Source organism: Culex pipiens, chromosome 2 (assembly GCF_016801865.2).
Source record: "Culex pipiens pallens isolate TS chromosome 2, TS_CPP_V2, whole genome shotgun sequence".
In the NCBI taxonomy this organism is placed as follows: Eukaryota; Metazoa; Arthropoda; class Insecta; order Diptera; family Culicidae; genus Culex; species Culex pipiens.
Window position 1 is genome coordinate 155,521,854 of NC_068938.1, and position 13,241 is coordinate 155,535,094.

Sequence of the window (13,241 nt, forward strand, 5' to 3'; positions counted from 1 at the left end):
TTGTCACACAAAATACACTATTTTAAAATATTTTTCTTGGCCTGTATCTCAGCAACAAAAGAATGGATCAAAAATGTTCAAAAAAGAAAGCAGAAATGAATTTTCTCAACCATTTAAAAGAATAGTGTTTCAATTGAAAATAGTTACAACTTCAAAAAAATACTATTTACAAAATTTAAATTTACATAAAAATAAAATTTAAAAAAATATGGGAGATGTTTGTAGAAATGAAGAAGACAACGAAAATTTAATTTACAAAATTTCTCCAAATTTAAAGGCATTTTCAGTAGATAGTTTTAAAGAAAAACAGGGTACAACATTTTATTTTGAAGCTTTATTAAGAAAACTGATTTGAAAAAATGTACATGGACGTTGTGTGGCCTATCCAGTACATGTTTTTAAACAACTCTAGAAACAAGATTTACGACATTTTTAAAACTTCAAAATTCAGGTTTCTTTCTTCGTGAATTGGAATGTAAAAAATCTCATGCAAACGAAAAATTTTATGTATGAACGCTAGGGGGTACCAGCAGCTTAAGTAACACGAAAAAGGGTACCTAGCCTAGAAAAGGTTGAGAACCGTTGAATTATAATATATTTCAACTTAAAAATAATAATATCATGGAGTTTCTGTTTGTAAATATTATTTTATTTGATAATATTTGAGATTCTCAGCCAGACAAATTATTAAGGACAACTTGCAATGATTTTTTTTTGCAAAGTTTTTTTTAATGTCGTTTGAAATTTATGTCAAATTTTCAGATATTTTAAAAATACAATATATTTAGAATTCTGCTACAAAAAAGTCACTTGAAATACAGGCAATAACTTTTAGGTGGTTACTACATCAACACAAAAATTGAGATCATGTTGAAAATAAGGCCGATGCTAATATTTTTCAAAGTTTTTGTCCCTCGGCTCTGGCCGGGGTCAAGTGGGGGAACAATCCATAGTCTCAACATTTGAATGCAAAAAGTGTTCAAAAATGCATTTTACACTAGTTTATTTGTTTTGCAACCATTAGTCTTCAAAAAATGTAAGATTTGACGCTAACAAAAATAAACTAAGGGTGTAACATTTTGAAAAATTCAAAGATTATCAAATCAACCCAAACATGCTTAAAAATGATTCCAAACGCAAGGGAATGCATTTTATATTGATTTCAGCTGATTGCACTTAAATTTCAATTGAAATTTTGATGTTTTTTGAAAAATATTTTTTTACCCTCTGATTTTTCGGGGCAACTAACGAATTAACGAGCATTTACATAAATGTTGATAACAATTTATTTTTGCAAATCTTTTCTACAAAATTAATAAATTGTAGTAATAATTAATCTCATTCTAAAAAATAAAACGATTTTTTTTTATTTTGAGTTTATAAAATCTACATGTATGATGATGAAAAATCCCAATCATTATGGAAATTAGATGTTTGGATTGGAAACAGATAAAAACGGATTCGTTTACAACTTACTTACTTTTTACTCAATATTTGAAAGCTTTCTTGAGGAATTCAAACTTTGAACCAAATGTATGCGTTCAAAAAGTATGTTGGTACTAACGTTAGCCTAAAAAAACATTGTAATTTGGTTTAAAAACATTTCGGAAAATTCCTTCTGGGCTCGGGAGAAAACCGGGAAAAAACCGGGAAATCGAAAATCGAAATCTGGTGGCCACCCTGATCTATTGAAACTAAACTATCCCGAACGCATTTTTCTCCAATGCTAAATCAAATCTTTTACGTGGCTTTCTGACAAAAATCGATAGACACGGAATAATGAATATTGCTGCACCACACCTGTAAATAATCTCAAAAAATACAACGAGGCCCGGATTAACATATAAGAACACATTTGACTTTCTCAGCGAGTCGGACTAGCAGTACAGGCCCGAAGCCAATGAGTAGTTGTCGGCCTGAAAGATTACAGCAGAACTGACAAGTTGTCTCAAAATGCACTGAAACATTTGTATAAAAACAGTTAAGAGAAAATCCAAGCCCAAGATCACTGGAAAGTGTATTCCTTTGATTGTGGAGAAATGCGGAAATCAGTGATGAGTTTGAGGATTTAACTCGAGCAACAATGGAGACTTGGGCCAAGTCCTGCTAATTTGATAACCAAAAATGTTCGATTAGGCTATGATGGAGAATTCTCGCCTTGGCCCACTACTCTCATCGAATAAATTGAACGCCGACAAAGTGCAGACGATATACATACAGAAAGGTTGAGGATCAGATATCGATAAGATAAACGTCGAACACGAGCACAACATTCTATTGGATACTATAAAGCACTTCTATCGCCATTATTCGTTGAAAATTGTGAAAGTTAGATGTGAAATAAGATAATAATTCCAAATTTGTGAAGCCATTCGCACGAATGGAAAATGGAGTGGAACAGTTACTTTTTGGAAAGACTGATTTAACAATAAGGAAAAGAATCTGCATCAAGGTAGTTTAAGCACGCAATTGAAATCAGCTTGCATTTTTTAATGTTTATTAGTTTCTATACAAATTTTAAGAGGATTTTTCAGTTTCTCAATAGATCGAAAACAGTCATGTTTTATTTTCCAAATTCGTTACTTTTATTGTGAACATTATTAAAATAATAACTGATTTATCTTAAAATAATTAAGCAAAATTTGTACAGTTGCCCTCTCTTAGCCCGTTAAACCTCGTCCCCATCGGTCGTAACCAGGTAGTAATCCCCGTCGCCACACTCCAACACACTGTACTCCGGATCGTTGTCCGTCTCCGGCTCATCATCCCCGTCGATGATCTCGATCAGCTCGGTTGTTTCCTCCTCATCCGTATTCGTCGCCTCCCCGGTTGATTCCTTCACCTCCTGCGATTCCACTGCGCTGTCCTGCTCATCAACTTCCATCGGTTCAGCTTGCTTACCAGCTTCAGCTGCTTCCTCCTGCTCCTCCTCCTCCGCCGACTCCGCCCCATAGTACTGCTCGATCACGTTAGCGATCTTCAGCGTCGTTTCCGCGTCCTGCCGGATCACCCCGCGCGGCTCATCGATCTCGCTGATGATAAACTGATGCTCGCCGTCGCCGGCACTTGCCTCCGACTCGCTGCTGCTGCTGGAGGTTGATCGCGATGCGTTGTGGTGATCTTCCGTGTCCGAGCTTATCTGGTGCGGGCGTGGCGAGGGTTCCACCTTTGGGTGTACGGTGGCGGAGGTTGGTTGTTCGGCGGTTTGGTCCTGCTCATCGTCATCGTCATCCGAATCGATCTCGATCATGTCCGGTTGCTCCTCTACGATCGCGCAATCTTCATCGTCGGCCTCTTTGGGTTCTGGTTCTGCTGGTGTGGACGCTGGTGTCTCCGTCGCGGTCGTCGTCTCGACCTGTGGTGGCGTTGGTTCCGGGTCTTGCACGGCCGCGCCAAACACTGGCCCGAGGTCGACCTTTTCGTTGAAGCCCATGTTCTTGATGTCGCTTGCGCAGGTTTCCGTAAGCCCGGTGATTCGATCGATGGCGTACTTTAGGATGTAACCGACGTGGTGGTACATGTACTTGAGGTCCTGCTCCGTTTCGGCCGTTTTGAACGGGTTCGAGTTGATGAGGTTGTTGATCTTGGCCACCACGTGCAGGGCGATCTCCGCGGTTGAGATCAGCTGGTTCTCGAACTGCTTCTGAAACAGGTCGAAGGGCGTAATTTCGTCGTGCTTTTTGTAGATCAGACTTTGGAGAGCGGTCAGGCACGGGGCCACGACTGGCCGACGAGGCTTCTGGACCTGGGTTTGAGGCATGGGATTTGGAGGGCGGACCGGAGCCGGAGTTGGAGCCTCAGGCGTTGCAATAGGTATCGCTGGAGGCACAACTAACTCTGGAACCTGGGGAATCCTCAGTACCGCACCCTGCGACCGACGGTTCTTGTACGTTTTGTAATGCACCGGAACGGCAGGTTTCGACGGTTCTGGCGGCGGTGGTGGTGGAACTAACATCTTTGGCGGAGCAGCACCCTTCTTCGCAACTCGTTCGGATCTCTTTTTGGTCGGCGGGGTCGCCGTTAGCACAGGGACTTCCGCTTGCTTCTTCGATACATCCGGAACCACTTCCGGCGCTTTGTCCTTTGATATTTCTACGACCTGCTCCTTTTCGCCTTCGGGAGGAGCAACTTCCGGCTCTGCGACCGCTGTGGCCGCCGCCGGAGCCTTTTTGGCTTGCTTGCGGACCTGGATGAGCTTCCCGTTGGGCAGGCGGAACATCTCCAGCTGGGAGGCGAAGCGTAGATCGACCACGAACCCGTTGATGGAGTGGTACAGCGGAGCGGAGTCCGGCTTGCTGGCTTCATCCGTTGCGGAAGTGGTTGCCGTCGAGGGTGTTGGTGCGGTATTTGCTACAGTTGGCGAGGTTGGAGCTGGAGATGATTTGCCGGAAGTGGGCTCTGGTTGAATTTTAGCCGATTTGGGCTTGTGTTTTCTGTGGAAAGATTGAAAAATTGAAAATTCAACATAAAAAAGATGTTTTGAAAATTCCGCAAAAAATAAGAATTGCTTGATTCCGCCGAATTGTTCTATCGTACAGATTTTTGCGGAATTTTATAAGTTCAAGAATTAAAAAAATAGCAAAATCTAAATACAGTGTTCGGAATGGGAAAATTAATTGAAATAAATTGTTTACTTCTTTATTTTACGTCCAAGAAAAATTGTGTCTTCAAAAGAGTTGTTGTAGGGATAGATCTTTTGAAGTTATTGACGTACAATTTGACGACACTCCAAAGTGTCAACCAAAATCAAACTTTGTTGGATGGGGCTTTAGGGCTTTGGTGTCTTCGGTAAAGTTTTTTTTCCATAAAAATATTTTTATTAGGTCCCTTTGCGGTGCTGGGACCTAGTTAGGACCGAGTCGGCTTTTGTGATTACATTTTACTTAAAGCTAAGAGTAATTACAGAGGATCTTGTGTGTAAATGTTAGTGGGAGGGGGGCCGATTAAACGCGGCCTACTCGGGGATCTTTGGTAAATAAAGTTTGTAGAGTAGAAAATTTCATGAAAATTTGTTGAAGAATACACATTTTTAGCTCTGGATATAATCTTTTTTTGCGATAACTAAAAATGTAAGCATTTCCGTGCCCTTCCATGTTCTGAAGAGCTCCTTATATAACATAAAATTACACATTTTTGCCGAAGACAGCAAAATGTTTCGAACCTTTATTGAGGAGTTATCACAGTTTTTAGCGGTTTTGAGCCTATTTTCAAATTTTAATGTTATATACTGCCGCTCTAATCGAGTCCGTCCCATATGTAAAAACAGCAAGCCGAGAAAAATGTATGTCAAATTTGTCCCGCCCATAAGGCTACGTGTTAGAATTTCACGAAAAAGTGGATTTTCTACGGTTTTCTAGAACAAAGTACTAAATTTTATTGGTTTTACTGATAGTTTACATGATTTCGAACCAAACTGCATAATTACCTCAAAATTGACGAAATTACATATGGGACGGACTAGCTTCGAGCGGCAGTATTTATAGAACTATAGAATTACCAATTTTATACGGAGTTCTATTTAAAAATCGGTAATTTAATGGGTATTTTGATTGATGTTTATAGTAAACACATTCTTTATGAAGAAAATCACGCCGAAACCCAGTCAACTCAATCGGAATTCTGAAACGGAATTCAATTCGAATCGTTTACGAATTACGTTTCAAACCGCAACAACCGTACACGGACGGTTTTCGTTCAAAAATAACCAAAAACGAAATTAATCAATTCCCCGCTGAAAACGCCAATCAATTTACTCACATCACTTTCGCCGGACGATCCGGAACGGAGTTGCGCAGCAAAATCCGGTCCTTGTTTCCCTTGTGTGAGATGTCCCTCCGCTGGAAGTGCAAATGGCACAACCGCAGCCGTTTCCGGTCCAGCGTCTCCTTGTCCAGTTTGTTCACATTATGCTGGTTGATAAACTCCAGCCATTTGTCCAGCACCTCATCGTCTTTGGGAAAGCTTTACGTCCGAAAGAGAAAGAGAGATGGTACTTCATTAGAGGAGGTCGGTTTTGTTATGGTTCAGGAGAGCTTACCTGAACAGCGAGATTCGCTGCGAGGGCGAACCACTTTGACTTTGGCGCGTTCTGCTGCACTTTTCGATGGCGCAAACGATCTTGCCCATGGCGATTTCGGGATGGATTTGCACCAAATCAAACTATTTTCACTGAAATTTTCACGGAACCCTTGAAGTGACGCCTGCCCACAAATCTACCTCTAGAAAATGACAGCTGCATGGTTCCGGAACCGGCCAGAGATAGTGCTTAATTTATAAGAAAAGCCGATTTAATCCGGATTCCCGCCAACAGATGACACAACTTAAAAGCTTCCCTTTGGGGCGCCATTTTGAATTCCTATAAGAAGGTTTGTGTCTCTGGAACAGATTATATGAGAAGAAGCTTGAGTTTATGTCCTGGCTGACACCTGTCGGCCAATGATTGAACTAGAAGGGCAAGCGTTACATATGCAAAATTTGAACAACTTAGACATATCATTCACAATCATTAATTAACAATAGAATCAACTAATCAATGCAACATATCCCAAATCAAACGCATCAATGGCTGTTAATTAACTAATCAGCGCTTGAATCGCCTAACAGCAGCATTTCATCGCTTGTATTACACTAGTTCAAGAAAGCTTCCATCAGATGGCGCTTTACTCGAGCTTTTCCAAGCGTCACATCAGCACGGACAGGCACCTCTCTTGTTGAGTTGTATGGTTTCGCTCTCTCCGGTGCGTACCAGTAGCGATTCATACCAGTATTTCGAATTCATACCACGTGTGTGTGTGTATGTTGGAAAGCTTGAGCTTTGGGTGTGCAACGGTATTCTTGTTGTTGGAAAGAGAGTACCGTGAAGCTTGTGCTTTAGGTGAACCGTTGCATTCAGTTTCATCTTTAACATTTTGTTTTATCAAATGAGACTGGGAGCTTGAAGTTTTATATTTCTAAAATAAATTAACATTTTAGAATAACGGCGTGTTTTCTAGAACAAACTTTTCAGGAGTAAAAAGTGTCTTATTGGAAATTTTATCAACATACCGATGCTTCAAAAAAGAAATGTTTCATCGTGAAATTGCTGAGAAATCTAGTTTCCAAGTTTTTGCCTTCCTCACCTTACTGAGGAAAGGCTATAAAATCACTCGAAAAACGAAATTCTTTATTTTGACCTCCTAGACCCACCTTCATGCATACATATCTACTCAGAAGCAAATTCTGAGCAAATGTCTGTGTGTGTGGTGGGATGTTGATCAAAAAAATTTGCACTGGATTATCTCGGCACTGGCTGAACCGATTTGGACCGTTTTGGTCTCATTCAATCCGTCTTGGGGTCCCATAAGTCGCTACTGAAAGTTAGAAAGCTAAGTACTTCAAAAGCTATGCAAAATGATTTTAGCAAAAGTCCGGAATATTGTAAAAAGGGTGTTTTTTGTAAGAAACCCCGTCGTGTTAAACATTTTTAGAAAGGTATTCAAAAGACCTTTCCAACGAGTTCAAAAGATTGATTATCTGACCCTATCAAAAGTTATAAGTGCCCTGAATTATGAAGATCTGAATACCCAATCTGATGGTAAGAATAATGAATCAAGTTGATAGAACACTGAAAGGTCCGCCCTTTTGTATCTATTTTGTATAGCATTACCCTTTAAATGTGAGGAAGGCACCAACCACCTGTGTAGCCGCAAACTGCCTCCAGGAAATCACCCACCACGTGGGAGTGATCACGGACCGCGACGTGCTTCTTGCTTGTCCGCTTGCTGAGATGCGACTGCCCGACCAGGGGTGCCAGGTTGCCAGATAAATCTGGCATTGCCAGATTTTTTGAGCTCCAATTAGAAAAAAATAATTTTCTGTTTCTTCCTCACATTGTTTTATTGACGTATTTTGTTTATTTTGTGAAGCTATAATGTATAAAAAGTAAAAATACACAGTTTTTGAACAAAAAATTACTTATTACTTTGAGAAAAGTGGCTTGCCAGATTTTTCCCAGATTTTTTGCCAGATTTTTTACTCTTCAGACCTGGTAACCCTGTGCCCGACTGACAGCCGCACGCTGTCATCGAGCAGTTCCCTGTTGTCACTGCGAGAGTGCAATAGGCACTCTCTACATAGACTGGCACGCTCTCATGCGTGTGCCCCACACATCTCCCTTCCTCTCTAAAATAAAATAATTTGATGTAATGTTGAATTGCACATATTACATTTGAAACTAACATCGACAAGTATCTATACAAATGTTTCGGATAAAAAGGTTCCTTTGTTGTGTTCCGGTATGGCGAATACCAATTTAACACTTAGAGGTTTTTTGTGTTCGCCGCGGAATCTGACTGCCACTGGATTATTAGTCCAGTGCGCGGTCTGATCCATACAGGCTGACAATATTTCTACCATCACGCACCGCATTTTCTCTTATCACTCGTCTGCCTAAATACATTTTTGATCAACGCTTGTTAGAATAAATTCCCTTCGCTAAGTTTTCCGAAGACTTAAAATTTCGCTAAAACTATAATACTTTTATCATTTTCCCCTTTTCACTTTTCATAAAAGGTCATCATTCTAAGCTTTTCCAATTCTCTTTATGGCTGTTTGTATCCCGTCGTTTAAGATTCCTTCTAAAATCGCGCAAAAATTTTATAATTCATCTGTTCCGTTTCCTGAGTGATTAAATGATTTAAACTTTCTCTTTAACAAAAGATCTTGTTTCGCATAGCTAATCTGTTCCCTCTCTTCTTTTGAGTGGGATGCCTGACACTTTTGTCTTTTTCTTTCCCAATGATCCATCAGACTTCTCTTTTTATCTTTACCGTGTGGTTCACCCAATTCCACACTTCTCTTTTTTCTTCAAATAGCCCGGCTTCTTTCCATTCCCTTTGACGAGCGGTTTACCTCTCTATTTTAATCTATCTATCCCTCTATCCTTCTAAATATCTATATTTATCTTTCCCTCTTTATCTATCTACCAAACTCTTTCATAAGCTAGCTCTCTCCTTATCTAACCTTCTCTCTATATAATTCCCTTTATATATCCCTATCTATCTTTCTATACCTATCTCCTAAACTCTTTCATTCGCTAACTCGGTCCTTATCTAACCTTCTCTCTGTCTAATTCTCTCAACCTCCCCTGTCTCTAACACCCAGCTACATTAGTTATTGTAAACGATAAACCTAAACTAGTCACGATAACCTTCGATTGATCTTTCTCAAACCTTAAACTATTTAAACCCACATTAAGGTATTTCACAGTCCCGAAATATCTTAGCAGAGCTGGTTTTGCTAGAATGCTGTAAGAATATCCAGCTCTGTGAGAACTCTGCTAGAATGTTGCTAGAACGTGACTGGGTTGGCATGCTTCATTTTCTGCGAAAACCAGATTCTACATAACCAAAATGTACAGCTTAATGAAAACACAAGTCTAAGAAAACAACTAAGTCATTTGTTACGTTCCTGGCGTACTCTGAGCGATTTAAGCCACTCAGTTGTTCCAAGCACATGTTTGAACATACTCACAATCCTCATCCAACGATCAGCGACTATTTTTATTCCCTTTTCCGATCGGTCCGTACGAATGCACTCTTCCTTCTCCCTTTAAGAGTGGGCTTCTAAAATACACCCTTCTTTTAACTCTACAGAGTGGTCTGATCTACCGCACTCTTCTTGTTTATTTTTGAGTAGTAAGCGCTCTCTCTTTTTCCCTTACTTAAAACGATCGATTTTTTTTTTAGAAATTATGACTTTGCCTAACGGTCCTCGGAAACACGCTGTGGTGGTGCGGTCTCAAACTCTCCCACACCTTTGAGTAGTTCCTCAAACTACACACTTTCTCATTCGAGCGGTCTCAAAACACGCTTTGGTGGCGCGGTCTAAAGCTCACACACACACACCTTGAGTGGTCCATCAGACTTCACCCTTTCTCGTACGAGCGGTCCTCAAAACCTCGCTCTGGCGGTGCGGTCTCAAACTCACACACACACCTTGAGTGGTCCATCAGACTTCACTCTTCCTCTTCCGAGCGGTTCCAAAAACTCGCTCTGGTGATGCGGTCTCAAACTCACACACACACCTTGAGTGGTCCATCAGACTTCACTCTTTCTCTTCCGAGCTGTTCTCCAAAACTCGCTCTGGTGGTGCGGTCTCAAACTCACACACACACCTTGAGTGGTCCATCAGACTTCACTCTTTCTCTTCCGAGCTGTTCTCAAAAACTCGCTCTGGTGGTGCGGTCTCAAACTCACACACACACCTTGAGTGGTCCATCAGACTTCACTCTTCCTCTTTCGAGCTGTTCTCAAAAACTCGCTCTGGTGGTGCGGTCTCAAACTCACACACACACCTTGAGCGGTCCATCAATCTTCACTCCTCCTTTCCGAAATTCGGTCTCCTGACCTCGCACACATACATACCACAAACTATTCCATGCGTCAAATCTTCTCCAAAGGTGTTCTTTACAAACACTGTTCCATTTCTCAACGACTAATACTTTCTCATCACCAACGCACAACACCAACCGCAATCCGTACGGCACTTTCCCAAACAAACAAAAATCCTGGAACAAACCCGCAGTGTGGGTGATTTCCTGGATGATTTCAAAGTAAAAACTGCAGGATTTGCTATAATAAAGTAAGCAAAATATCTGCCACGGTCGCCAAAATGTGTAGCCGCAAACTGCCTCCAGGAAATCACCCACCACGTGGGAGTGATCACGGACCGCGACGTGCTTCTTGCTTGTCCGCTTGCTGAGATGCGACTGCCCGACTGACAGCCGCACGCTGTCATCGAGCAGTTCCCTGTTGTCACTGCGAGAGTGCAATAGGCACTCTCTACATAGACTGGCACGCTCTCATGCGTGTGCCCCACACACCACCTAAGGGTGGATTAAGTAACGTTTTTGCTATAAATTTCTCCTTCATTTATTGGAAACATTTTAATAACTGTTCATTAAACTTGTCAAATATGTGTCATTTATTTATCAAAACGTGCCAAATAATTCAAAAAACAACATTGTAGAAGGCTGCAAAACGCTGATTTTTTTTGAAAATTTTGTTTTAACTAAGTTTTTTAATATGTGGCAGAAATGAAAATCATAAAATCATATTGAAAAATTATTTTAATAAGAATAAATAGATCATTAGGTACATAATTTTTGTGTACTTGTCTGCTGTGTTTTAGCATGGATAAAACAGGTTTTTTAAACTCTTAAATGGACTACAATGGACTTTGTTGTCCCGCCCGTGTGGATCAATCGGACCGCGCACTGGACTCACAATCCAGAGGTCGCCGGTTCGAATCCCACGGCGGGCGCTCTAAAATTCTTTGTGTAAATATGGGTATTCTGTGGCGTCGTTCCGTGCCATACTTTCATACACTTAGGAGCCCAGGGTGGCGGAGTCCTCGTAGATAAAAGGAAGACACTAGTGGTTGGTACTAGCAATGGTGGCCGACAGCTATAAAGTCAACTTCGTTTAAATGGACTACAAATTACTGTTGCAAGCATCAAAAGTCATATTTTTCAAGAGTATAAAATTATGATAAAGTTTAAAACAAAGCAAAGTAAACACTGTCACATTTTTTTTGTGTTTTAACAAAAATAAGTTATTATTTTTAATACTTTAATAAACATAAAAAAAGATAAATAAACAAAAACATCCACTCCACACTTTTGAACTTAAAAATAAACCAAGTTGGGGAGTGTGAGGAGACTCCCCGAGGCGCTTTATCCCTAACCTGTATCTCGACAGCACGTGGGTAAACAAATTAGTTTTGTTCTAGAAAGTTGTGTGAAAACAAAGACAAAATTTCAGAAATGTTCGTTTTGAGTTACACACATTTTTCTAAAAAGTGCTGCAAAAACCCGTCAAGAGATCTTTTTTCTTTGTTTTTGTATGTATAGAAAACACTAAAAATGTATTCAACAAATATGTTTTATACATGAATTGTTTGATAAACTTATCAACTGCAAAACCCTCACGCATTTTACCAGCCCTCTGTCACGACGGCCATGTTCATGAAACCTAAATGTTCGACGCGAACATGAAGACAACAAAGAAGATGAAGAATGCATTTGCTGTCAAAATTTGAAAATAAACAAAACGCGTGGTAAAAAAAGGCATAATTTCATAATGTAGAAATGATTTCCATGAAAAAATAATGACACAGGACGAATTTCCAAACACATGTTCCTGAAGGACCCTATCCGCCAGATACTATGGATAAATGCCCCGTGAAGTGGCGATGAAGACGTTTTGCAAGTTCAAAATTCAGATCTGTTCGGACCACTTCGCAATGAACTTCTTGTGAGTCCGCAAAAGGTCGGATTCTACACAATTCCTTCGATTCCCTGTGCGAGTCGACAGCGGGAGTGGGCCAGTTCTCATAGAAGGTTATCGAAGGATGCTCGGAAAGACCAGCTCCGCCACAATCACCGGAATCACGGATGTTTCTGCACTTGGTCGGTTACTCCCTGCCGGAGATTGCAGCGAGTTGTTCGGAAGGATCAACAGCGGGACTTGGCCAGTCCCCGGTCCAGTACTACCCGGCAAATCTTCCCGGTCAATCGGAAGCAACAGTTCTCACCTTCTCACACAAAAAGTGATGTTTCTTGAAAATTTGGTGTAAACAAACAGACAACACCAATACTGCTACACTCACAGAGCCCACGCAGTAGTATTAGTGAAGAGCCCACGATAAACAACGTGGGCTCTTCACTAATACTACTACGTGGGCTCTTCGAGGTTTTGGTGACTGTCAAACGTTCTAGCCATTTACAGTGGTGCCAGAGGGTTGCATTTTACGTAAAATATATCGTCATGGTAAAGTTGTGGATGACTGACTGCAGTTTGAACCATTTTTCAAATATTTTGTATACACAAATTACCAGCTTTTGTAAACATGCTCAATTTTGGTCCAAAAAAGAAATTTTTTAGTGTTTAAATATTTTACATACTAAACTTGTTATATTTTGACCAAAAAGTTCAGGCTTTATGGGAAATTGCTGTAAACTGATAGAAAATTAATAATTTGGACGAATAAGAAACATTTTGCTTGAGATTTTTCAAAATGTAGAATCAAGTTACCCTTAACATTTTGAAAATACCGGTTTAAAATATTTTTTTAAAATACTAATCAAATGAATCGAAGATCAGCCAAACGTAGTTGAATGTTTAATCTTTAAATTCATGCAAAATGTTCATAATTTTGTTAGAAATTAAGAGTGTTATGTGCGATACAAAAAAAGTACAATT

The 13,241-nt window shown here is 40.3% G+C and overlaps 1 protein-coding gene across 1 annotated transcript; it reads right to left on the reverse strand.

Moving 5' to 3' along the window:
• Window positions 1-2,561: 2,561 nt before the first annotated feature.
• LOC120426491 (uncharacterized) lies at window positions 2,562-6,237 on the reverse strand. The gene is made up of 3 exons (XM_039591260.2): window positions 6,038-6,237; window positions 5,758-5,961; window positions 2,562-4,433 (listed from the first exon to the last, which is right to left on the reverse strand). The coding sequence occupies exons 1-3, from the start codon at window positions 6,124-6,126 to the stop codon at window positions 2,669-2,671; spliced, it is 2,058 nt and encodes a 685-aa protein (XP_039447194.1). The 5' UTR covers window positions 6,127-6,237; the 3' UTR covers window positions 2,562-2,668.
• Between the last annotated feature and the right edge of the window lie 7,004 nt (window positions 6,238-13,241).